Genomic DNA, 27,623 nt, shown 5'->3' on the forward strand with positions numbered 1-27,623 from the left:
AGACAAAACAAAACGAGAGATGGGGCCTGAGCCGAACTGTCCAGTTAATGAAGAATTCATGCAGTCGCTCCGGCATGAAGTTAATCAAACTTTGTGCAAGACCTCAAAACGGTCCTCGCCACGTTCTTCGCACGGCTTTAACACGAAGTGGAATAAGCGATGAGAGCACCACCCTGTAATTTGGGAAGTGAATGAAGTCGTTATATAACTAGCGTCATATATAATAGTTCGTTTTGTGAACACGATCAGTATTGCCTTAGCAAGAACCGAATTTGCAGTTGGGTGAAACGTCTTCAGGGTCTAGTGGAATATTTTCCCCACGAATGTTAATGGGAAAGACGCTGCTGGGCTAATGGGATCTCAATCGTGAGAAATGAATCCCAGCTAATCCCCTTCAGTGTTACTTCTATATTTACTTTTCTCCATGTCCTTCTAATAAACCAAACAGTAAGGAAATAATGTGGCTCTGGGGCCCCTGGCATTGAATATTTTAGCTGACAGTGTATGAGGCACATGCAATAGAATGCCAAACTCTGTAAGTTTACCTTCCAGGAAACCAACAGCTTTGTCTGCTATTCCCAGTACACCAGCTAAACTTTTTAATTACCTGCCTCTTTTAAGGACCAGCCTCTATGGGAGCCCATATCACTGATATTTAAATGTGTGATGAGCCAAGAGTTTGATGCCAATAGTTGCAAGTAGACACAAACTTAGGTATATATGTATTTGAATTTGGTCCCACATTTGTCCACTACTGAAGTAAGAACAGGGAAATGTTGGCATATGGAGTGAACATGAGAAGGGCTTCAGAGAGCCAAATATAACTCCATATATTTCAGGGTAAATATGGCCTGGCCCTAAATCTTGGTGGTGAATTAACAGAGTGTTGCAGAATTTCCTGAAGCATCTCCTAGAGGGGACTGTGTACAGCACTTGTTCCCAGGCTATTTTATGGTTCTACTCCACTGCGTAATCCGTATGCACCCAAGCATTTTTAGAAACCACTGTTTCACAAAGGATCAAAGCCCTAAAAACAAAAAAGAAGGGGAGATTGTATTATCTTGTTTAAAACCACTGGACATTATTCTCGGATTTTTTGCGATCACTTTAAAGAATGAGAGGCTTAAGCAAAATTATCACAATGACTCCAAAAAATTACACATGTCAATGTCAGGTTAGCATATACTTAAAGTGTAATCTCTAATGCAGGCTGAATTCGGGTCTCCTTACCCAGCTAGCATATATCCGCTTTTGGATGGATAATCCATAGTCATTCCAGGACAAGAAAAGGTGTTGAGAAAATGAGAAAGGCCTCTAACTGCTGAAATCAACATATTCCTATCTGGACTTAAAAGGTGTTTTTTTTTTCTCCTCGAAATGTAATTTCATTCTAACATTGTGACTAATTTCAAAACGTATTTGCTACAGTATAGCTTTAAAAATGCAATATTAATGCTGTCAGATTATTTGAAGACAAAGTTTTACAGAAAAGTTTAAATTCTGCAATGTGCCAATAAACACCTAGAAAAAAAGTTTTTAAAATTTAAAGCATTAAACAACCTCGTCAAGAAAAATAAACACGGCATTTTGCCTTTACATTAGTTAGCAAATTGCGTCCCAGTTCACGCGGGGCGGGGGATTGAGTTTTTGCGTGTGAAGATCCTACAAAATTGTTCTGCCCTTCCCCAAGGAGGAAGAGGCCAGGAGGGAGGGGCAGAGGGTGCATCTGAGCGGGCTCGGTTGCAGTACATTTTGGTTCATATATTGTGTTCCCTTGAGCCAAATGTGGATCAATTCCGCTAGCGATCCCGTTAAGTACAGGTGAATTGCGGACACCCGAAGTCCAGCCGTGGTTTTTGTTCCCAATCCTTGGCCTGGTCCCGCCATTGGGGTCTTCCCCTCCTCCAGCCCAAAATGCAGCGAAGACCCGAAACCAAGCTGAGGCCGCAAAGCTCCACAGCAAGGACCCTCTAAACCGCCTGTGCCGCGGCCCACAGTTTAAAACAAGCAAACCAAGAGGCCACACTCTAAAAGCAATTTTGTAATTATTTTTCAGTTTGTATTAATACTGTAGACTATAGAAAATAATCTCGCTCTAACCTGGTCTTATCGAGGTGTACTTTCTTCCCTTCCATTTAATAAAGCTTCTCGAGAGTCCTGCCCCCATTCCCCTGGGGCTCCGTTATTTTCTGTACATGCTGATAATTTATCTTTCTCCTCCTCCCGATTTACTAATTATATTTTGAGGTCATAAAACATGCAAGTGAAATTAGCACGTTTCAAACTTATGGAAAAAACAGGGCTCTTTTTCTCTTTTAAATTTATTGACTCAAAATCCAATGCATCTTTGGGGGGGGTCGTTTTTTTTTTCCGTTTTTAGAAGAAGTCTTTTTAGGAAACTATGTACATAATCTGATTCTCCCTCTCGCATACCGCAACGCCTAAAATAAAAATCTCACAATGCATTTACAGGAAATTATACAAAACAAAAGAGGAAAATTTAGATACAGAAAGTTTTACAAAACCCAGAATGTAACGTCGCAGTCTGAAGGAGGAAAAATCTTTGTATAAATTAACCAAAAAAAAAAAAAAAAAAAAGGCGGTAACAACTACAAAAAACTTTTAAGTGTCTGGATTTGTCTTACTACATTTATAACAAATGAGAACCGCTCCCCATCACTTTGTCTTAGGCGGAAAAATAAAAGGCATTAAAGAAAGGACGCGAGGATGAAAGTTAATGAATGCTCCAGCGATAATATAAAAGTTGGCATTGCCTGTATCTTTGTTTTGTCTTTTCGTCCTCCTTAGGAAACGCTTCCTGCTTCCTCCACGAATGATAAATACTGTACAAAAAGTCTCAAGAAAACACCGAAGTTCAGTCTAAAACGCAAAACTTGTTTTAACAGCTAGTAGTCCCCAGGAGCTTCTAAAAAGGTAAGTAGAGCAACGGTTACCTTCTCTTCCTCATCAGTATTTTCATTTTTACAAGAACATGAAAACATTCTGTACAAAAAGGAAGGCCAGGGTGGGGGTGGGACCCGGGTGGAGAGCCGGGAAGAGGCCCCGGCGCCAGGTCCAAGTTCGCGCGTCCGCCCGCTTCCCCCGGCCATGCGCGGGGGGCCCGAGCGCCACTGGGCGCGGACCGCTAGATGTGCGTCAGGGGCACGGTGCCGTTGACGCCCGAGCTGGCGCCCTGGTAGTGCTGGGGCAGCGAGTGCAGCCGGCTCTGCGCCGCCGCGGCCGCCGCGGCTGCCGCGGGGTCGCCGCCCTCGCCGGCGGGTAAGTACATGCTGATCATCTCGCGCAGGTCCCCAGGGCAGGGCGCCCGCGAGTGCGATGTGACGGGCGGGCTGACGCTGGGCTCCGACTTGACGAGCGAGCCGAGCGCGCCCAGGGCGCCCGACGACGCGGCCGCCGCCGCCGCCGCCGCCGCCACGGCCGAGTTCTGGTGCGGGCCGCCCGCGGCGGCGGCGGCGGCGGCCGCGGCGCCGTAGGACAGGCCGCCGTAGCCCGAGGGCGACGCGCTCATGTAGCCCTGCGAGTTGGAGATGGGGCTGTACTGCAGCGCGCCCATGTCGTAGCGGTGCATGGGCTGCGGGTTGTGCGGGTGCGGGTGCGGGTGGTGCGGGTGCGGGTGCGGGTGGTGCGGGTGCGCGCCGCCCGCGCCCGGGTGCTGGCTGTAGGCGAGCTGCGCCTCCTGCATCATGGCCGCGGCGACCGCCGCCGCCGCCACCGAGCCCGGGTAGGCGCCGTTGGCCCAGCCGTTCATGTGCGCGTAGCCGCCGCTCGCCGGGCCGCCGGGGCTCTCCAGGCGCTGGCCCACGCCCGCCGCGCCCACGCCCATGCCCACGCCGACGGCCGGGCCGCCGCCGCCCGCGCCCGCGCTCAGCAGGCCGCCGGCCAGCGAGTACTTGTCCTTCTTGAGCAGCGTCTTGGTCTTCCGGCGCGGCCGGTACTTGTAATCCGGGTGCTCCTTCATGTGCAGCGCCCGCAGCCGCTTGGCCTCGTCGATGAACGGCCGCTTCTCCGCCTCCGACATCACCTTCCACTCGGCGCCCAGGCGCTTACTGATCTCCGAGTTGTGCATCTTGGGGTTCTCCTGGGCCATCTTGCGCCGCTGCCCGCGGGACCACACCATGAAGGCGTTCATGGGCCGCTTGACCCGGTCCTGGTTGGCTTTGGTGCTGCCGCCGCCGCCGCCGCCTCCCCCGCCGCCGCCGCCGCCCGCCCCGGCCTGGCCCGAGAGGTTCGTCGGGGCCTGGGCCCCGCCGGGCGAGTGCAGGTCGGTCTCCATCATCATGCTGTACATTGGGGCGGCTTCTCCGGTTCGGTTCACCCGCACCAGGCAGAAAAAGCCCCAAGCATAGAGGGCCGGGAGCGGCTGGGGGGAGAGGGGTTCAAAATGGAGCGAGACGTCGGGGGGGATGGGGAAGAGGTCCTAGCAGAGAGGAGGAGGAGGTGGGAAGGTGGAGGCGACCGCGACCGAAAAGAGGCAAAAACACAACGCACTCAACGCTGGTCAGAGTCACAGGTGCAAAGTTTCTCCTGGTGCGGCACGCGCTTGCCCGGGAGGGTGACTGCTGGCGCCGTCGCCGTCGCCGTGGTCGCCGCCGCAGCCCGGTCGCCCTCGGCGGTGCAGTCGGAGCAGGTGCGCTGGTTGCAAAGTTGCGGCTCCACTTTTTCGGAGGCGGGAGGGAGTTCGCCAAGCGGGGCCCGGCCCGGCCCGCGGGGTCGCCGCCTCCTCGCTGGCCGCCGCCGCCGCCGCCACCGCGCGCACGCGCTCCCTCCTTTCTTCCGCCGCCGGGCTCCTCACCGGCCTGCAAAGTTGGCGGCCACAACTTCTAGGAGATGGGCGAGCCGCGCGCGCTTCGCCTCTGCCGGTCCCAGGTGCCCAGTGGGCGCGAGGCGGAGAGGGAGGGCGCGCGAGGGAGGGGGCTCGGGGACCCCGCCACGCCGCCGCCGCCGCGGGCCCGGGAGGACGCAAATGAGATTGAACCCGAGAGGTGGGAAGGGAGGGCGCGGGGCGCGGGCGAGGAGGACGGGCACCTCGGCGCCGGGGAGGAGGCGCCGCGGCCGGGAAGGGGGCTCTCGGCGTCCCTCCTCGGGGCCCGAGCGCTCGGAGCGGAGGCGCAGGAGCGAGGCTCGCGGCGCGCCGGGGCCCCAGCAGCCATACGCCGAGCCCCGAGCTGCCATTAAATGAGGTGGCCGCGGCCAATGGGAGCCGGCGGCGGGGGGATTATTTGCATGGCGCGCTGGCGAGTGACGTGGGGCGGCGAGTATATAAACTCGGCGCGGGCGGCGACAGGAGGGAGGGGAGCCGGGGAGAAGGGGAGAGGCCGGGGAGGAGGGAGGGAGGGAGGGAAGGCGCGGAGGAGGGGCCGGGAAGAGGGTCACAGCCACGCTGCTTCCTGAGCGCGCGCGGCGGCGGCGGCGGCGAACTCGCAGCTCTTCCTCCCCGCCCTCTCCCCCGCCCGCGCGCTCGGAGGGGTGAACGATTGGATTCAAAAGCGAAGGGGGAAGAAAGAGTAGTGGAGGGAGAGGAAAGGGAACTGCAGGCCCCGGACAGGTTTTAAAGACTGGGGAGGGAGACCCAGCCTCCCCTGCCCTCCGCCCCCAGCCGCCCCAGCTGGAACGGAGGCCCGCCCTTCGCCTTAGCTTGGCCACAGAGCTGGAAGGGACCGGCCCGGAAGGCCTTCCGAGAGGCACAGCTCGAAATGTCCCCCTGTGGTTGTGCCGCCGCTTCGCCCGAACCTGGTCCTGGGGCTACGGTGACCCCTCCGAACGCATCTTTGGATGCCGCGTGCAGGGAAGTTCTGAGTGCAATCTTCAGCGCCCCTTCTCGAGCGAAGGCATCCACAGTCCAAGACCCCCCATAATTCTGGCAAAGGGAAAGCATTTTGTGTCGGGCATGGCTCCATAGCTCACGTTGGGATCAACCCTCAGCTTTTTGTGGAGTTGAGGGTGGGGAAATCTTTTAATGAGCTTGGCATTTATAGTCACATACTTGTCCCAACTTGGTTTCCTCCTGCTAAAACAGGAATTTCCAGGAAGGTCAAAATCAACAAGATCTATCTGGAATCTAAATGTTCAACACTAGAAAAAGTTTGTTGAAGTCTGAAGAGGATGACCTACCCTGCGCTCTTCTGGAATGGGTTTTCCATAAACTGTTTGCCTAAGAAAGACGGAAACTGCATGAATTGCGCAAGGCCCATCTGAAACCGAATCGGAAAGATGGGGCCTCATGAACAAGCGACAGATCCCGTTTTCCTGTATTATGCAAACGAAAGGCCTAGTTCTTGGGATGATTAAATATTTACCTGCGGTTACAATTCTTAAACAGCAAAGTATCTTTGATTCGGGGACATACAAGAGGTGCCCAAATGCTACCTTCAAACATCATTATGCTCGTTTATGGTTTTCATCCGAATCACAGGAAAGTGACTGGAAGAATGCTTTTAGGAATTCCATTGAGCCTAGGTATTCCTCTTGTCCTCACGAAGTTACAGAGAGCATTTCTAGTTGCATGAGAATGAGGATACTTAACGGAGTGATGGCTGGTAAAGTAGAGCCAACCATGCAACATGCCTGACCTTCTTGTTTTAGAAATAAACATATAATAACGATGATCATAATAATAGTAGCAAGCAGAAGAATATTTCAGTGTTTTGGGTAGTGAACACGTGACATCGCTTCCTCTGCCTCACTTTTTAAAAAAATTTTGAGGTCCTGAATTTCCTGACCTTTTGCTTGTTCAAAGTACAGGAATAATGCTTTCTTTCCTCTCAATTACTATGATTATTACTGTAGTTTTTTTTTTCTTTTTACTTTATTGCAGGGTTGCTACAGTATGCAGTGCAACAGCAAATTGTTCTCTCTGCAGATTAAACTGCTTTCGTTTCAGGCCATTCAGCATTTAATAGTAAATTCATCCAATAATATACAATTATGTTAGAAAGGAAATGGCATTTCATATTTATTTTCACTAAATATCTAGGTTATAAACGCAGTTTTAACTTCCTTAGTATTTCACCAATCGACTTTGTTAAATCTTTTTGTTTCCTGCATTATGTACAAATATCAGTTACATTGTGAATGAACAAAAAAAAAAACCACGAATGAGTATTGTTTAAGAATGCAATAGACCTGTTTTTCCTTTGATAACTTAGGAAGCAATGGGTGTGCAGTGAGATCCAGTGCATTATGGGAAGCCAGCAAGACTGAAATAAAGGAAATGGTTTACAAATTATAAACTATATTATCCACTTACCAATTGAAAGATTTCTTTCCTCTGCTTTTCAATTTAGATTTTCAACTAAATAGCCTAAGACCTCCTGAAAATACTTTGTATGAATCAGGCTTGGTGCATTATTTTCCATACCAATGGAGCAATTTATTTTACAAATACCCTGCACTCCAGTGTGCATCGCAGGAATGCTTTATAGTTTTTGGAACTTGGATGGTTGACTTTGAATTGGTCTAGTTTTTTTCTACCACTGTCCTGAAAATTGTTTCCAAATACCACATTACCCTTGTTTTCCAGAGCATTTAAATAGGTGGTAAATGGTTTAGCCTTGTATGAGATCATGCTAGTACTTAGCATTCAGGGTGCTCTCCTTAAACCCCTTTTAGCAAGGAGATGTTCTGCAGGTCCAAGCTGGTGCACACAGTCTGGGCGCCTACATGCGTAAGTATTAAATCCGAGCTGCAGGTGTAACTTGTTGCCAAGTGATTGGATGATTGACAGCTATAGTTTATGCCAATTAGGCAGTCGCTGGGCACTGAGTGCCAGACCTCTCAATGCTTTCCATCCTGGCATGAGGATCGAGGCGCTTCATATTAACTCCTCTAGGTAATTGCTTCTGGGAGCCTCACATATCTTGCTCCTTTTGATCCCTTGCCCCAACCACTCTTTAAAAGGAGAGAAAACAGCCCAAAAACCATTTCAAAAATACCTCCTTCTCTACTCCATGTCTATCTCTTTCTCCCTCACACCCCCACTGCCATGGCAGAGAACTCCTTTTAGTGGAGAGTTTTCCTAAAGGTAGTAAGTATCCTTGAAGATTTGAAGAATGATTATACTATTTCAAAGTAACGTCAGAGAAAGCCCAGATCCTGAGGCGAAGGATTAGTTCACAGTTGATTGACCAAATTTGCCCTCTTGGCAACTCAGAAACTTCATTATGCCTCATTGCTCTAAATGCCAAAGAGAAGATCAACTTAGAAATATGGAGAAAGGTGCTTTGTGTTCTTTTATTTAAGCTGTGGGCATAAATCCTTAAGGAAAATCCAGACCCAAGCCTTCATTAAAGGAAATTAAATATACATACATACATATATGGGTGTGCGGGTGTATACACATGTAGTATGTGCACAATTACCCCAACACCCTTGATTTTCAAATAAATTGAGTCCTGGAATATTAAGTCTTAAACCATTAGCTTAAGCGACTTACATGAAGTAACTACAACTTTGAATAAGTAGTTTCTGTCCTCTACCCCTGCCCCAAGGTTGTTCTCAGGAGAAATCCGCCAAGCAGAGAGGGTCTTTATGGACAGAATCCCTTGACCCGAACAAGCCTCAGATGAAAGCTAGCTTTCCGGCATCTAGAAATGGATTTTCTGTCCGAGCGTTAGGCTCAAGCTCTAAGCAAGGATGAGATGATGGACACAAGTTAGGAACTCTGGGGGACTGAATGATCACTAGTTGAGAAGTAAATAAGAGCCAAGATTCCTGTCGGTCCACACGCAGATGTTCTATTTTGGCGACCCTGCACCCCTCCCGCGGTGCCCTGCGCCTAGCCCACGGCCCGCCGCCCTCCCAGAGCTCAGCTCCCGCGGCTTCTGCGGCCAGTGGAGGACTGGCCAGGTAAAGGCGCCCCCGAGGTGCAAGCCTTCCCGACTCTGGCCTCGCCGCGAAGGGCGGCTGAGACCATCAAGGGAGGCAAGTAACGAGGGGACCACCAATTCCTGGACGGCACTTTTGGGAGACCGAGGAAGAGGAGCGAGGAAAGAAAATTCGGGAGAGAGGAAGCAAAAAAAAGAAGAGGAGGAACAGTTCACACTGAAGAGGCTTTAGAGGTCATCTCGGCCAACAGGAGGCGCAGACCGGGGAAAAGGTGGGAGAAGAGAACGCGTCTGGAGCGTTGGGCGCTCCAGAGTGGCGCTCTGGAAAGATGGAACTAAGAAGGCTGAAGAGGAAAACTGCAGCGGGAAGGGGGACGGAGGCAGTGGAGGCCTGGTTTCCTTCTCCTGGGCGGAGAAACCAGGAGAAATGCAGAAAGCCCACTACGGGCTTCCCGGCTCCGGCCCGGGAGGCCCCCGCGGCGGGTCTGCACCGGCCGAGCCACCGCACGGGCCGCGATCGCCGTCTGCTGGTGGCCGGGGGAGGCCGCGGCTTTGTCGCCAGCCCTCGCGGCCGGTGGAGAGACCGGTGGCCTCAGACCCCCGCTTCTGCCGCCTCCGCCTCCCTCCCCCTTTCCCAGCTCTCCCAGCCACTCGCGCTGGTTCTAGGTCTCGGCGCGCGCGCTCCGCTGTCTGCGCGCCACAGCGCGCACGGGTTCCCCGCGGGGGCGGCATGGGTGGGGGGATTAGGTGGCGCTGGTCTCTCTCCCTGCTTCCCAGCAGCAGGAGCCCGGGGCTCTCGGTCCACCTTCTGCGTCCTGGCACGACTAACTTTGGGCCAACGTGACGCAAAAGTTTCTTGTTTGTTTTAAAGAAAAAAGTAGTAAAGGAAAAGGAGGAAGAGCGGGAGGAGAAGGAAAAGAGAATCGCTGGCGAGTGACTTTGAGCGAAATCTGCGCTAGTAAGGAATAGCCACAGAGCAAACGAGGTCTTTCTCACTGCTCCCAGCGCGCAAATCCACCGTCCCCGCCTGAAACTGAAAACACACCCGGATTTGGAGGGCTGCTCCAGGGGAGTCTGAGGAAAAAGGGTAAAGTCCCTCCCCTCGACAGCAACCAAGACTTCCTTTCCAGAGATTAATGTGGAGATCTCTAAATTTACAATCGAAGAGCAAACACTGCGTGTGTGCGTGTGTGTGTGTGTGGTGGTGTGCTCCTAGCTCTCTGGGTGAAAGCATTTGGAGAATCTCTGGAGCTTTCGAGTAGGGGCTCACCCTGTGAGCAGTACTCACACATATAATTCAAATTTCACAGCTGACCTGCTCTGAAAACCTCAATCAGCTTCTAATTGAAGGGAAAACAAAATATTGCTTCCCTACAGCAGAGCTAACGATTTAATCATTATATCAGACATTATAGCTTTTAATTAGGCTAATGCTGATACTGTATGGAAAGAGATAATTCAACACAGTTCTTGATGAATTCTGTAATTGGGTTAACGGCGGAGCAGTTGGGGGAGAGACGTCAATATTCAAGCTGCGTTTGTAGCCACCAGGTTTATGAATGAGAGAGAGAAGACAAGGAGAGGCAAAAGACTGGAACCCGAGGAAAGAATTGCGCCCTCCGCTCGGGCAGATCTGCGGGCGTTTTGGAAGGAGAGACGAGCGAAATCCGGCTGGCGGCCGGGTGCCAGGCCGCCCTGGCCTCTCGGCAGAGTGCCGGCTCTTCTTCCACGCTCGGCCTGCCCCAGCCCTTCTTTTGCGGGAAACTTTCCGAGATGACTGTCAGCCAGGCCTACCCTGCTCCATAAGCCCGTGAACTGGGGTCTCTCAGCAAGATACCCAGCCCGGCCAATTGGAGGGAATGGCCGTACCAGGAGCAGTTTCAGGGCGCAGTTCGCTGGGGTGACCTTTAAAGAAACGAAATCTGCCAGGGTGCCCACAATCGTCCGGCCCCGTGAACTAGCTGCGCGGGCAGTAGCGCTCAGGGCGGGGGGCGGGCTGCCCTCTTTCCCTGGCCCTGCGATGGTGCGGTCCTTGCGCAGAGCGCGGGCGCGGCGGCTGTTGGCACTACAGGCTGCTCGCACTCTTGTGCCCACGCAGATTATTCAGAGCATGGCGGGGAAAGGGCGACTCATGTGGAGGGGCCCAGGCTGGTGTCCAGTCGCTTGGCTCTCTTGGCCTTGGCCGGAGCCACTGCTGGGCACTAGGGCAGCAGGCGAAGGGCCTGATTGGCAGGTGAACAACCAGGGCCTGCTTCCCTTCCTCAACCAGTCACCAAAGCTTCTGAAAAAAGAGCGGGGAAGGAAAAAAACACACAAAAAAACCCCCAACGTTATGACTCGCCCGAGGGCCGCGAATTGTACGAGGGGGCGTCGGTCACTACCTCCTTCCACCTCCGCAGGCCTTGCCAACTCTGATCTGGGCTAGAGACCGTTTCGGGGTCACCCGGGAATCTCACTCCACCGGCTCTCTATCTCAAGCCTCCTCTTCCTGCGGCCGCGCGTCCTCAAAGTGCGGTGGTCAGAGGCCGTGATATAGCACTATCTCCCTCTTCTGCCTCCTCGATTTCTAGGACCCACAAAAGTTATATCCACGTCGGGGAATCGGTGGAGGTGAGACTGGGCCCTGCCCGAGGACAGGGTTTGGGAGACTTGGATTTTGTGGCGAATATGCCAGCGCCTCCAAAATTTGGTTGGGCTCCTTAGAAAAGGCACCTAAGCACCCCTTTCTGCGTTTTTAACACAAGTGGTTTTGGGATGTGAAATGAGTGTGCCTTTTATATTTCTGTCCCCCAGAATCTTAAAAATTTCCCCTTACTCCTTGGCTTAACTACGTCAGTGCAATATTCTCCTGCAAGATAAATATACAGTATTGTGATTCATCCTTGTCTTATTTTGTCAGTAATTATCACAAAATTAAATGGGTCACTGCTAAAGTTTCAAGTACACAAACCCCTGTAATTAACAATTTGAATACACCTTTTTACGTTGTACAAAAGTTGTAATTTTCTAACACATGTGGGTTTTATTGATAAAGAATGGCTTATGTTAGATGCAATAATAAGAATACAAAGTGGTACCTTTGTACCAGAAGTATGCTTAGTTTCTTTATAAGATGGTGTAAAGATTCAATACAAGAGCCAACTTTTCTGAATATGGGGGAGCTTCACACATACTTAGATTAAAATTTGTGGAATATAAATATCCTAGAATATATAGGACATCTGATTAAATTACACTCCTAAAGCAAACTTCTAAAGCAACAATCCTTGGCAGAAAGTGAATAGCTTCTTAGACAAGCACCTCAGGACCCTGTTCTGCCATGTGTGGTGGACAAGGTAGGATTTGACACACTAGGTTGTGGTAACATTTAAGACACCAAAAACAGTGTTTCAGGCTAATGCAAAGTATCCTACTCAAGTCCAAGTGAGTCAATAACTAGGGGAATTGAAGTCTGGGTGTGTGCAAGAAAAAGCTGGAGTTATGAATAAACACAGCCCTTTCGCATATTCTCTCATTAGTCCCCAAATAGAAAAGGCATCACTCACGAGAGGAGACAAGTCATAAGGAATTTCTATATGAAAAGAAATAAAGTGAAATCAGAGAAGCTTTTTCTTACAGGCCATCCCTGTTATTGCAAATTAGATTAGCTACACAGGCTTCAATATAAACATGACACGCGGTTCACATCGAGTGAAAGGATCATCCACTCCAATCTCTCCTTTCATCGAAGCATCTCACATAAATTACATCTTGTCCTTTAATACACTTTTCAAGGAGATTAAAACATCACTTTGACACAATTTCAAGCCTTTTCAGTTGCATGCATTGCTTACTGCAGAAAACAGCAAACAAGAGGAAAGTGGACCCATCTAAATCATCAGGCAATGGGATCATGCTTTAAAAAGCCCACACCACTGCCCTATGCTTCAGGTTAATAGATGGCCCCTTGGCTCTATTTTAATGCCATTTATCTTGCCATACAGAGGCATAAATCAGCTGTCCTACAAGAGGAAATCAGATTTCTATTAGGTTGGGTGGAAGCCTAGTGACTACCTTGCTCACAGGAGCCTTTCTGGAGGGCCCACTTGTGTTACTCATGTTTCAGTGTTTGGAACCTGTAGGACAGAGGGAATGGGAAGGTGCCTACTGGCCCACCTCCCTGCAGAGCCCAGGGACCCTGCCCCACGGGACACCAATCATCTTGCAGAGAATACCCCAGACAAATGAGAAGGACAGATCAGAGAAAAGAGCCTTTTTTCCCCCAGTTAGCCTTTGAGCCCTAAATCTTAACTTGTGAGGGGGAAAGTGGGTGAATGTAGGGGAGTTTTATAAAAAATAATAAAAAATATGGCTAAGGGGAGATTGTCACTTCCACCTCCCCCAGAACCTTGGCAGCCTGAGATGCCACATCCCTGCTCATGGGTCCTTTTATGCACTGACCTGCTCCTGGACTGGCACCCATGGCTCTGGGGAGGGGCAGGGCACCCAAATGCACAAAGGCCCCCATGACGTAGCAGGGGGAGAGCATTTGGAGTTTGTTTAAGGGTAGGAACTCTATGTGTTTGTTTCTAATTCAGCTCTCTAAAATTTTGCTCAACTGTCAAAGCACAGGCATATGCATTTCTGGAGAGAGGCTGTTTACAACCTGCCATCCCAGGTGGTTGTATCCACTGCCATCCAGCACATAGGCTCGCAACTGGGCGCCATGTCTCAGACAGAGCACGACCTCCTCCTGCTCCTGGCGAGCCAGGCCGGATGCCCAGGGTTCTTGCAGGTCGCTTGGAGAGAAGTGCCCTCCTTTCCATCTCAATCTTTCCCCCTTGCCTTCTGCCGCCGCTTCCCACCCTCGGCCCAGCGTTTTTCTCCATCCCGTCCTTCCCTGGGCAGCGATAACTTGGACCTGAGCACGAGGCTACCCAGAGGTCTTCCGTATGTGGCAGAGCACGTGTGGCGTTCCCTGCGTGCGTCCATGCCTTGGGTCGGAGCCACCAGGCCTTCGTCGCCCCATCCGGGAGAGACGCGTGCTGGGGAGGAAATCTCCTAGCGCCCAGGGAGAGGCGGGGCTCGGGGGACACAGAATTCCTTTCCGCGTTGCTTCCAGCCTTACTGGGCTCAGGACTGCAGCCCCAGCTGAGGACATCGGGATGACACTGGCCGAGGCCGGGCACCTTGGCTGCTCAAGGAGGCTCGCGCTTCCCTCTCTGTCGCGGGTGCCACCGACCCGTCCGGGGCCGAAGGACTGCGGAGGCTCCGAGCAGTGGGAGGTGAGCCTGGGTAACAAGGTCATAGATTGGGGGGAAATAGAGCAGGTACCCCAGCGCGGGAGAAAAGCCCGCAACCCGGCAATCTGGACAGCCCTGCTGCTTGCTGCTCCTGTGGCAGGGGCTTCTTGGGGTCTTCGGCGCCCACTGGGACGCCGTCAAGCCCAGACCCCCCTTCCCCCTTTACAAAGGAGCTTCCGAAACTCTGTCCCTCCAGCGCCTCGGGGAAATCAATGCCGTAAAGGGGGCTTTTAATGGGTTAATTGACTGGTGGCTGCTATCGTGTTTAAACACCTGTTTCTTGAAAGGCGAGGCAGCCAGACCCCGTCCCTGCCCACAATCGATAGCTGCCAGTCCTGTCCCGCGCCTGTTGATTGACTCCAGCCACCACCCCCCAAAATCCATTTCACCTTTTAAACTTTGTAACCTTTTCTTTCTCTGCGGGAGGCTTAAAAGCAGAGGAAAGCAGGCAGTGCAAGGACCGAGAGTGGAGAAGCTCCACAGGGGCGTGCACGTATTGACCTCGAGAGGAAGGAAACCGAGCGAGAAGGCGATTTCGCAGGAAGGAGGGCAGAGGGCGGAGAGTGAGGCTGGGCGCCCGCGAGGATGCCACCTTTTTCCAGGGCGCCGTGCTCAGCAGGTGGGGCCTCCGGACACGGCCAACTCCCACCTTAGGACGCCTTCGCGGGCCAAGGAGCGGTGTCGGCCCGCGCCAGCGAGGCTCCCAGCCAGGCTCCGGGTCTAGAAGGCGTTCGCTGTGAGTCCAGGGCTCCTTGCCTATTGATTTTTTTTTTTTTTTTTTTGGCAGTATTAATACAGTCAAGACCGTCGGTCAGTCAAAGTTAAATTGATTCTTTGCCCAAAACACCTCTCAGTAAATGGCACCGTACTTCGACATGTTAATTTTTAAAACGTAATCGCCACCCGCTGATTTAGTTCTCGGCGCTGCCGGACGCGGCGCGCCTCGGCGCGGGGCCGAGAGCCCGAGCCCGGCGCGGGCCAGGGCGCGGAGCCGTTGGCCTTGGCCTTGGCGGGCGCGCCTCGGCGGGGGCGGGGGCAGGAGAAGCGCGCGGGAGGGCGCGCGAGCCGGGAAGAAACGCGGGAACGGCGGCGTCCGGGCTCCAACCACCGCGCAACTCTCTTTCAAATAACCGGCTCAACCTCCCTCCGCCTCTCCCCTAAAAGGGCGCCTCACAAACAGTCTAGGGTCCTTTGGCCGGAGGCCAATCCAAAAAGTCGAGGTGGGGGTGGGGTGGGGAGGGTGAACTTAAAGAAAAGGACACACGTACCACTGCACGCAAGTCCACCCGCAGCGGTCACCACATCTACCCACCTGTTCAATACCGAGGACCGAAAGCTGCGGGGCCACCCCCACTCTTACGGAAGTCCCTGCAGGGACGCCCGCGCCCCTCTCCCCAGCACCCCTCCCGCCCCCTTCCCCACCCCGGCGGGCTGCAACCCCGCGGAAGTTCGAGACACTTACAGTTAGTTCCTCCTGCTCCAGCCAGCTCCCCAGAGCGGGACGGGCACCGCCTCGCCCCCACCACTCTGCCCGCGGGCACCCGCCTTAGCCCTGGCACCGGTCGCTGCAGAAGCGGGACGGCCGGAGCGCGGCGTGCGGCCCTCGGACCCTGGCCCGGCCCGGCTCCCGGGCGGCGCTGCCAACCGGAGACGCGGTCGCCCGGCGCCACGCGCACGCACACACTCACACGCACACGCCCGCTCGCAGACACACTGACACAGGCACTGCCTCACGCACACCCTCCGTCCGCCTTCCCGTCGCTCGCACACTCCCGGACACACACACCCCGCAGGCGAGAGAGACAAGAAAATGAAATTTATTATTGCTCGAAAAGACTTTTAAAGACAATTTCAAGTTATTGTTTCTCTCTGGGAAAAAGGGGGATCCCTCCACATAATGAAACGCCTTTTGTGTGGCGCCGAACAATACCAAACAAGTATTCTAATAAATAGCCACTTTTTTGTTCCTCCTCGACAGTGAATAGAATTGAGCAGTTGGTCTGAGAGCAGCTGGGACGCCGTTTTAAGCTGGGAGGTGGAGCCGACTCGCTCGTCCTCCTCTCGCCTCTCACTCTTCCTTCCCCTCTCTCCTCTCCTCTCCCCATTCGCTCCCCTCTCCTTCTGCCTCCTTCCCTCCGCCCCGCGGGCTCCAGCACCTTCTTTCCCCCGGCCAGAAAGCTCCTCGCCCCCTCCCCTCCCGCGGCCGGGCCTGGCTTCGCAGGTTCGGGCCCAATAAAACTGCTCGGGCCTGCAGAGCCCTCCTTCCTCGCGTCACCTGCACTCCAGATGACCCGGCCTTATTTTTTCCTCCCCTCAAATAGTTTTCACTTGGGCCGTCACGCAGCACCGCTCGCCGCCTCTCCCTCTGCTCTCCTGCACCGTCCCCAGCCTCTCCGTGGGAGGAGATCAGCCCCCTGCACCCCGCAGTCCAGTCACCTCGGTCATATCAGCCCCCGACACCCTCCCGCCACATCGTTTCAAGCGCTTTGGTCTCGTGCACTGGGCGTTGAGCTTGGTCGGTCCTCGCTGCGAAGACACCTTGGCGGTGGGCGCCGCCGAACCAGGCTCTGCCGCGGGAGCAGCGCGTGGGTTTTATTTTTGTTATTGGTTTGTTCCGCGCCGCGCTCCAACCCCCTACCCCCACCCCTAGTGCCCTCACGACTAATGACAGGTGCTGGACGAAAGACAGTGGCCGAGGATTAGTGTTTGGGACACAAAGCTCTCCAGGTACAAAGTTGCCCTTGCCAGGCGGCCCCGCGTTCCCGGCCGCGCTGAGCGGTTGGGGAGCCGCGCGGGGCTGCGCTCGGGCGCGGGAACGGCTGCGGCGTCCCGCGCAGGGCCGGCCAGGGCCACCCGGGAGGCTCCGGGCGCGTCCGTTCCCCGCCCCCGGGCGCCCACCCTCGCCGGGCGGCGTCACTCCCTCTGCAGGCAGAGCCCCGGGGCTCTCCTCCGAGCAGCCCTGCTGCCCTCCACGCCCTCACACGCGTGCCCACCCGCAGGAAAAGGCGAGAGGAGATCCCTCTTCTGAGAAGGAGCGTGGGCTGGAGCCACGAATCAACCTCTCTCTCCTTTTCTCTTCCTCTCTCAGTTGTGTGAAGGTGTTAGCACTTTGGACTTAAAACCGCCACCCTCTGAGGCTCCTTGGGAATGAATCAAACGCAAACATTAACTGCTTTTCTGAAAATAATGACCCTTCGTTTTGCCCCAAGGACATATGACCCCCTCCCATCCGAAGGAAAGATAGTTACCAATAAAAAAAGTACAAGTACTGCACATTTGAGCGTCTTAAGTGCTTGCCAGCCCCTTCAATATTCTAGGGTGTATGCGTGTGTTTAGTTATCTCTTTCTTGGATAAACGTATGATAATTTTTTTTTTTTTTATTGCTCGCAGCTGCAGTTTTAAGGAGATCCTTGTCTGTCTGGCTCTACTCACAGAGACAAAAACCCACATGACTTTTACTCAATGGATCTTAATCTAGAGAAACACTATGTCATTTGCAAATTATTTCTTAATCGGACTAAGCCATTTAGAAGTGTAATGAGAGGAGTTAGTGTTTTGGAAATCGCCAAAGAGCTCACATTTTGATTAGGAATACTCTTCCTAGCAGTATCTCCCCAAAAGGCACGTTGGTTTAACTATCCTACGCAAAATAAAGCAGGTACGTTTCTTTTCTTGGGGGATTAATTTTTTTGAAATCTACTTTTGAGCAATTGTATTCCCTGGGAGTTTACGGTAATTTAGTTCAGTCATCCGAGATGTCGGTAACCACAGGAAGAGAGAGTTTGATGCTTGGCATTTTTTAACAATCGGATTTGTGCGAGAGGAGGAACGCAGGAATCTCGCGGCGGGGAAACGCTGGAGGAACACGTTGGAATTGGATCGGCTCCAGCAGACACACTGAAAGCTTTTTCCTTTTGTATGGAAAATGGAAACATTTTGGAATCCAGATTTAAAACTTTGACTTATATTTTACATGTTAAATAACTGAAAGATTGGGTACAACACTACATAAAGCTTCAAAACCTGCAAATATTGAATGGTTTTTGTAAGTGGAGCAGCTGTCAGTCAGCTGGGTTTGACAGGCTGCCACAATTTTGTCACTTAATAGTGGGTGTTAGGCTAAGTGCAAAACACTCTGGCAAACAGATGTCAAACCCATATCTCATATAAATGGGGGTTGTAAAACTGAGTTTTAACCCATATCTAGGTCTCACAAATTGGAGCCAATGTGTACGCCGCGTACCCAGCGCAAAGAACGCAAGCCCTCTTCAAAGTCGCAGCTGGGCCCTAGGCAGAAATTCGGGAGGCGCCGGAGACTGGACTTTGGAGTTCTGTAAAACCGAGGTGGCGCCTGCAACCCGCCGAGGAGACGGGGAACTGGACGAAAGAGAGGTGCAGGACGTGGGCAACCGGACAGAGGGAGTGGGCCCCCGAGACAAATCTAAACACTACCCCCCCAACTGCCTTGGTCGCCCACCCCTCCCATCTTGGCAGCTCTTGGCGAATCTTCGGAGGCAGCAGCGAGAGATCAAGTGCAGCTCCGCGCTGTCGTCCTTCAGCTTGCTTTGCGCGCTGGCACACACGCGGAGGCCGTGTGCCCCGCGAACTCGGCCCCCAGCCCCGAGCCTTTCCCGTGCCCGCAGCAGTGAAACTCAGAGGGGCGGTGAAAAATAAAATAAAAATAATACTTTCAATAAAAATTAAAAACCCGCGGATTGGAGCCCGATGGGTGCCATCAAAGTTAGCCCAGAGGTCGGCGGTCACGGTAGAGCGGGCCGGGCGCGGCAGTGTACTGTGTCCCACTGCCCTGGGGTCGGGGAGTCTGGTCGAATTGGCTTTTCCTCCTTGTTAGGTGGAGAGTGATAGGGAAAAAAGACTTGGAATCCTCGCTACTGCGAGAAAGGGAGGGCGGGTTGCAGAGATTCAAAAGAAAATCTTCTTTGTTTAGGCATCCCACAGGCAGGCCTCCTGGGGTGACTAAGTTCCCTCTCACAATCATTCTTCCATCCCCAAAAGTCTGAACTGCCCTTGCAGTCAGAAAAACCGGAGCTTTCCTCCGTGGCGGCGAAAAGAAGTACCACCCTCCTCGTGCAGCTTGCAGGAATCCGGGGTCCTTTGTGTTAATAGCCCTGTTGTACTATTATTAATACTAGGGCGTGGTTGTTGGGTGAGGCGTCCTATACAGTCTGCTCTCCCAGCAAATCAGTATAACGAATGGATTATTCTACATTAAGGATATTTATGTCTACTCACTCAGAGCTTTAGTCGTTCCTCAAACGACTTCCCAAATTTTCACCTCTTGGTGATGCCTAACTTACATACAAAATGGAAATGTTTACAGGATCATACGCCATTACCTATTTTATGTAAGATAATTTATGCCCATGTCACAACAGATTATTAATTGTTGTTAGATTTTTATAATATGGATTATATTTGACTGAATTTTGAATTCTTTCCTTTCCATTGTATAACCATTCTGTCAGTCTTTCATTGGTAGAACTGGAGCTGGCAGGTCAAAACAGAACATTTTAATTATATTACAAAATGCCATGGAAGACCAATGTGTCATTACGAAGATTTTTTAAAAAATTCTCAGGGCTTTCCCTTGAGAAAAGCTACTTTCATTCACTCTTTCCTTTATGATAGGTATTTTTAAAAATAACTATGGAATCTTTAGGCTAGTATCTATTTTATAATAAATCAAAACAGATTAATTTGCTTACTATAAGATCAGCCTGAGACTCATTTTATTTTCCATTAATGCATGCAAGTTAATAAGACCTTGAAGTAAGAGCCTTATTTGTTTCTCATATTCACATGTATGGAATGCTATCAAAACATAATTCAATGAAAAAAAACCCTTAAATATACAGTATGATATTTTTCTTGGTGTGGAGTTTTAGGAACACTGTGTCCGCTTATTTAAATTATAATCTTTTGGAAAATCCAATATAGTAACTTTTTTTTTAATTTTTTTTATTTTTTTTTATTTTTTTATTTTTTATTGACTTTGTAATAATATTACATTAAAAATATATATGTGAGGTCCCATTCAACCCCACCCCCCCACCCCCCCTCTCCCCCTCTCCCCCCCCAACAACACTCGTTCCCATCATCATGACACATCCATTGGATTTGGTAAGTTATAGTAACTTTTAAAAGTAGTTTTCACAGGTCCATAGAATTAATTAATTGTGAATGTACAAAAATGAGAGTGTATTTTCACCTTCTGAGTAAAGTCCACTGTTTTCTCATGGAAAAATATCCAACCTATGTGGGGAAATGTTTGTAAATTCTAATGCTTCACATTGGAACAAATTGAGGAGCTTTCAGAAAATTCTGATGCTCAAGTTCCCCCCCTAGACCAACCAACTCAAATTCTTTAAAAACTTATCAATGTTTTTTAAAGGTCCCAAGGTGATTCTGATGGGCATCCAGAGTTGAGAATCACTGGCTAGTATTTCCAGGAAATTACTTAAAATTGTTTTCCAATTTATGGAAGAATCATAATGTAAAAGTGTTTACGTTATGTAGACATGGCTGCATAGATTCACTGACATGGAATATGTATGTACACATGTTCCTATTTATATACGCTGTCCTATTATTGAGTATCTTAAAATAATTCCACAGGATAGTGAATAGTCCTCTCCTGAAGCGCATATACTTTCCAAAAATGTGGGGTGAGTGGGAGGAGATTAAAACTGAATGTGTGTCATCTGCAAGCAAGCATCCCATCCTCATTGTAAACAGTACACAGATAACTGACTTTGAGGTGTTAGGAAAGCACTGGGCACAAAAGCAAGTCTTTATTAATTAGACTTATTAAAATATAAGAGGCTTGCATCCTTTTTAAGGGAGAGGCAAGAAACACTTGCTAAATGTAACACATGTTCAATAAACAGTAGTGAAAGAACAGTTTAAATGTCAAATTGAGGGATGCAGCCAGTACAGTTCAGAAGTTCAGATAGAAGGACATTAAGTGAGTGTCAGAACATCGTGGGGGGTGGGGGACTTGGAGGAGAAAGATGATTCAGATCAAAGGAGGTAGAATGGAAAGCATCATATGGAAAAGATGACACTGCCATTATAGGTAGGGTGCCAGGAGGTGAATTAATTCCCTCAAAAATCCCTTACTCTTAAGTTTTACTTATACATTCTTTATTAGAGATGATAATTTTACTCTCATGGTAATACATTTCTGTGCAGTTTATCCAAGGATTCAGATGGAACCAATTGGTGAACCACAAAATAATGAATCATACTAATTTGTTGAACTTCTGCATTTATGTTTAACTGAATCAAAGTTTACCTCTCATCTTCCCTCCCCTTATTCTCTCCCAATAGGCAACCCACAGAGTGAATGTATACAATTAGAACTGAATCCACAACTTGTTGAATAGGAAATACAATTGGAATGCCAAAATAGTCTCCAGATCAGAGCTGAAAAGGTCCAATATTTCATTTTATTCCAGTCCTTGAATATAAAAGCACAAACTGTAATTACTGGAAGACCTCACCAAAGATTCAAAGACTTGTCAGCGGAGAACTCGAATAAGTGTCTTTCAAAGGAGTCTGTCTAGTAATGTACGTATAAATGAATAAAGGATCTTCTCATTAATTACCTCATAATTTACACAAATAGAAAGTATCTAATAACTATGGACTATGCCTAATTCACATGTGATGTGCACGTTAGTCTTGACGAGGTTTTTTAGCGTTTAGTAGTCTTGAAAGAGAGTTTATAACTTCCTAAGCAGAGTCCTTGGAACAGTGATTGATACATAGTAGGCCCTGGGGTATTTGTTTCTAGATGAACAGGTAGCCAGGGCCTCATCATAAGACAGAGCTGAGCTAAAGCCTGGCTTCATTCTGCTCTTTTGTACAGTGTGAACTTGGGCAAGTTTCTTAATCCTCAATTTCCTAATCTGTAAAGTCGTGATACTAACACCTCCATTATAGGATTAGTGTGACACAAAAATGATGTAGTGAATGTAAAAGTACCTGAGACCCAGCATTCAATAAATCACCATATTAGACAAATTCCTCTCATTCGTTCTTCTTGACATACCCATTCATGTTGATTTCCCAGGCAAAGATAAGTGGTACGTAGAGTGAGATCAGGCCAAAGAAATACTTTATTTCTCTAGGGAAAATTCCACTAGTCTGATGCTAAGAAGTATACTATAGGTATTATATAAATTGTCTCCTAGTTAGAGGTATTTGTTTTCAGGAAGATAGGAGTCTGGTCCCCCTTGACATATGAATGTTTTTCATCTAAGTGCGTCAAAACCTAAGCTGAATTCTCCTCTCGGAACTTTGTTACCATCTACAGTCTGTTTTAATTTGGCACGCTTTCCCAGGCTGTCTTGAATCAAGTTGGCTTTTTGAAAACAGTAGCTAAATATTAAAATTCTTGCTGCCTGAACAGATAAAGGCTTATTTATTGATTTAAATAGAATAAAAGTGCAATTGGAATACATAGGCTGACCCCACTTCATAAACGCTCGGGCTTTGGAGGTCTCACCCTTTTTTGTGTTCCGGGGTGGGACCTTTTGTATCATTCATTCATTTATTTAACACGTACTTACTGATCTCCTACTATGCGCCAGTCATTGTACTAGGCCCTGGGGCTTAGAATGTGGACTAAATGCAGGGTTCAATCTTTGTCCTCACAGAATATGCAAACTTACTGGGGAGTGAAGATTTGCAGATGAGATTTGGTGGGGTCTCTGGTTATTCGGGAATAGCTCTTCTCTGTCTTTTTCCGGCGCTCTTCCTTTTCACCTGGTATATACTTTTAAAAGTTTTTTTTGTTTTTTGTTTTCGGTGAGGCATTTCTTTTTCTTTCCTCTTAGATCTGTGAGCATGTAGTAAAACTAAGGATTCTTTGGGAGAAAAAGTGGATAGGTTTTCTTGGCTTTGGGTCTGCCAAAGCATATGAACAATTCAGTCTAAATTTAAGCCAAGTTGTTGCTTATGGAGCTCTAAAGAGGCGAAACATCTCAGTAGGACCCTAGCAAGTTACTTTACCTCTCACAGACCTCAATTTTCCAAACTCAGAAATAAGATAGCAGAACCTAGCGACTTCTAGGTTCCATTTCTAGATCTAATTCTTTGTGATTCAAGAAATGAACAATTTATGAATTGAATATCTTATCATGAATATTTTATCATGGTTTAAACCTCTAGGGTTTAGTTTATTGATCTGTGAAGTGGGTACAAAAATGTACTAGCCCCACAGAAACATCAATATGTAAAAAGGAATTTGGAAGCTTGTAAAGATGTGAAATGCTATTATTATAAAGAATTTTCTTTCTTATCACATCAATGGGGCAATAAGGTGGGCAAATGACAGAGGGAGCACAATGATAGCCCTCTTAAGATAAGTGCTTCCTGCTATTTGAATTTTGCAGCTCTGGCAGAGTACTGGGTATTAGGAACTCAAAGAGTAATTTCATAAAGAAAAAAAAAGTGTAGTTTATACCAAAATGGAATAAACCCCCTTTTGAGTAACAACAATCTGCATAAATGCTTTAAGAAAGCCTATAATTATGATAAAAATGTTGCTCAAAGTTAAAATTATGAAGCAATCAAGATTTATAAACAGTCTCTCATCGACTTTTAATCATTCTTTCTTTTTTATATACAAACTGTACACAATATATGGTTGCAATATATCATACTATACATTTTATTTTCAGTAATTTAGCTGAGTAAAATATATGTGAGGTGACATTGAGAAACTATGTTATATATGCACATGATTATGGGAATGTAACTGCCTAAAGTATGCACACACACACATGAGAAGCTATGCATCTTTAGTATTTTACCCAGGAAAGATGCTTGCTTTATTGTATCATAATCTCCTTAAATTTTTAATCAGCATAGCTCCTTTTGCAATAGTTTGAAAGAAATATGACATACCTATGGATAGTAATTCTCTTTTGTAAAAAAGAAAACATTTTAACCACTGGGTGATTAGGCCAAAAATGCAGCAGGTGGACCAATATTTTTCTATATTGGGCAATACTGGCAAGTATGTGAAGGACTGACTTAAAATGTGAATTTATAGATGCTGTGTTTGAAACTTTCCCCTCAATGATTTAAAAATGTTTAAGCTTAAATGGAAAATTAAAACACAAGGATAAACTTGATAGCAATAAGCACTTATTAATTGGCATCATTATGTCAGGAATCCAAAGAAGATACTGGACATATTTCCAATAATAGTATAAGAATGGTACCTTGCAACTAAAAATATTTCTCCATGGGCCATCCTTATTTCCTTTGACTTTCCTTAATCCCTTATGTCTACCTCAACTTTGTCTTAATACTTTCCTTCTAGAGTCCCAGCCTGGTCTACATAATTCTGGTTTTGTAGCATAAAACTAAACCCATTTGAGTGCAAAGAACTAACTCAGCAATGCTTAAAAGGACTTTTTAGGCCCAATTTCATCATCTAAAAATTTGAAAGGGAAGGATTAACTGTTGAAACTTTATTAGCTCCACAATGACCTACTGTACACTGATTCTTCTAAAGTAAACATCTGGTCTGTAAAATGTTTATTATTCTGATTCTCTTGGAAGACTCAGCCATGACAGACATATTATCACTGATCTAGGATTTTGTTACCTATACTTAACAATACATTTCTGAACCTAATCTTGCTCAAAACACTTCAGTGCTGTCCCATTTCTCAGATCCTTAACAAGACCTTCTGCCTATCTCTCATCCTGGACTGCTGTCTTCACAAACCACCTTCCAGCCCCAATGACTATTTCTATTCTTATTTAGGAGGACTCCTCTCATGCTCTTGTCTTTACCTAGTTCTCATACTCTATTTCATTTTTTATGCCTCTTCCCTCAGACTTTTATTTGACTTACTCATCTTTCAAGTAACTTCCTTAGAGAGACTTCTTCCCTAGCCAAGATTAAGGTACTCAGTTATATTTTCTCATGGCAGTCTGTTCTTTTAACACACATACCTACTGCAGTTTTAACACAGACTTATTTCTGTGATTATTTAATATGATTTTTCTCCCATGGATCATGTCATTTGTTCACACTGTATTCCTAATGCCTAATGTATTCATAGTGCATAACACATTGTAGATACTTAATAAATATTTGATGAAAAACAAATCTGAACAATAATGGACAGGTGTCCATAATGGAAAAATTGGTACCATGTTAGCCCTTCAGCCATAAACAGCTGTATAATTGGACAAAACATATGAGGCAACTGTTTTTCGGCAGTGGACAACAGATGTCACAAGAGCGTGATCTTTACAAGAAGAAAAAGCCACGAGGTTAACCCTGTGCCCTGGCTTTCTGCCTAGGGACAATTTCCTGACCATGATGCAGAGAGCTGGAATTCAGGGAAAGCATGGTGGTCTATATGAGTTTACAAAGGAGGCATCAGAATTCTGGGTGCATGGCACAGCTGGAATCTGTAGGGCAGAACAAAAGAACATGAAGTGAGAGGGCCCCAGAAGTCCCTGTGGGGTTCCTGCATGAGTCCATGGCTCAAGGCCAGGATGTACACACAAAAGGCAAGACTAACAAAGGCTTATCAGACAAGAACTGATAGAGGCAGGAGAATGAAACAGAAAAAACTAGAGTTGAGGCATTGTTGGAAGTCCAGTCCTGCCAGAGTGGAGAGATCTTAACACATTCTTGTTGTGGTTTAAAGCTATATGTACCCCAGAAAAACATGTTCTTAAATCTAGTCCATTCCTGTGGGTGTAAATCCATTGTAAATAGGACCTTTTGATGAGGCTACTTCAGGTAAGATGTGACCCACCTCAGTCAGGATGGTTCTTAGTCCTAACACTGGAGTCCTTTATAATAGAATGTAATTCACATAGACACAGAGAGAGAAAGCCGTGGGAGCAAGAAGCTGGAATCAATGAAACCTGGAAGAGAAGAGAAAGACCAGAAGACACTGCCATGTGCCTTGCTATATGAAAGAGGGGCCATAGATCACTAGCAGCCGGTTTTGGGGAAGAAAACACTGCCTTGATGATGCCTTGATTTGGACATTTTCCCAGCTTCAAAACCATGAGTGAAGCATTTAAGCTGAACCATTGCATGATACTTGCTGGAGCAGCCTAGGAAACTAAAAACAATCCTTAACATCCCTGTCATCCAGATGAGACACCAGAATGGCTGCCTTAGAAGTTAGCATCACATGCTAGTGTAGATCTACTCTAATCCATCCCTGATAAAACCAAAAACTTGCCCTGAAATGATCCACAGGGGAAATAGAGGTTGAGGGTTAAGTCCAACCAAGTCAGAGGGCCTTGGGAAAAACTTTGGGTTTCCATGGATATTCACTGACAAACCATAAAACCAAGCTTGTTCAGTAATTGAACTACCTGCTGTTATAGGAATCAATACTTTTCAGAGGAAGGAAACAGAATCCAGAGTCCCTACAATATATTATACACAATGTCCAGTATTCAATAAAAAAAAAATCAGCAGATAGGAAATGGCAAAAAGAAGAGTAAGTAACTTGGGAACATCAACAGAAATTAGCCAATAAAAAGAACAGAGGGAGAAAAAATTGAAGGAAAAGGAAGAGAGCCTCAGGGACCTATGGACAATATCAAATGATCTAATGTATATGTAAATGGAAGTTCAGAAGGAGGAATAAGTGATATTGGAGCATACAAACTTGCCTAATTTGCTGAGAAAAGATGACTTCCAGGCCCAGTAAAACCAGTTAACCCCAAACAGGATAATTATAAAGAAACAATATCTAGGCACATTATAAACTGCTGGAAACTTCCCTAACTTGATGAGAAAAGATAATTTACACACCTAACAAAATCAGCAGACCCCAAGAAAGATAACTATAAAGAAATCATACCTAAACATGTTATAGATAAACTGCTGAAAACCAACCATAAAGGGGAAATCTTGAAATTAGCCAAAGAGAAAATGACACATGTATAGGAAAAAAAGCTGCCTTCTCCTGAATAACAGTGGTGCCCCCAAACAATGGAAGAACATTTTTAAAGTGCCAAAAGAAAAAATGTAAAATTGTCAATCCATAGCAATTCTATATCCAGCAAAAATATCCTTCAAAAGACAGATGAAGAAAAGACATTTTCACGTAAATGAAAGCTGAGAGTGTTCATAGCCTGAAGATCTGCACTAAAACAACGGTAAAGGATGTCCCTCAGTATGAAAGGAAATGATACACTGTAGAAACTTGCATTACAGGAAGAAATGAAGAACATTAAACATGGTTATTAAGACTGTTTTTTTTCCCCCATAATTTACTTAAAAGATAACAAGGTGTTTAAAATATAAGATTTCACTTCTTAATTAGTGTAGCGCTAACAGATTCACATGGAGATTGAATTCATACCCTTGGCCTCACCAATTCCACCAAAAGGAGTGACTGTTTACAGATAAAGCAAAAAAGAAGAAGGGGGGAAACCATAACACGGTGTAGAGAATGATGTTTTATCACAAATGAA

At 47.8% G+C, this 27,623-nt stretch overlaps 1 protein-coding gene and 1 long non-coding RNA gene across 2 annotated transcripts in view; one reads left to right on the forward strand and one right to left on the reverse strand.

The window, feature by feature from the left end:
* Positions 1-3,071: 3,071 nt before the first annotated feature.
* Positions 3,072-4,388, reverse strand: SOX1 (SRY-box transcription factor 1). Its single transcript, XM_058276411.2, has one exon. It carries the CDS (start codon positions 4,307-4,309, stop codon positions 3,146-3,148), a length of 1,164 nt encoding a protein of 387 aa, XP_058132394.1. The 5' UTR covers positions 4,310-4,388; the 3' UTR covers positions 3,072-3,145.
* A 9,277-nt stretch (positions 4,389-13,665) lies between these two features.
* The window catches only part of LOC131273406 (uncharacterized), a 40,960-nt gene continuing 27,002 nt past the window's right edge, over positions 13,666-27,623 (forward strand). Inside the window, exon 1 of the long non-coding RNA XR_009180599.1 lies at positions 13,666-14,107. This is a non-coding gene — a long non-coding RNA (uncharacterized lncRNA). The remainder of the gene's footprint in view (positions 14,108-27,623) is intronic.

Source organism: Dasypus novemcinctus, chromosome 15 (assembly GCF_030445035.2).
Source record: "Dasypus novemcinctus isolate mDasNov1 chromosome 15, mDasNov1.1.hap2, whole genome shotgun sequence".
Lineage (NCBI taxonomy): Eukaryota > Metazoa > Chordata > Mammalia > Cingulata > Dasypodidae > Dasypus > Dasypus novemcinctus.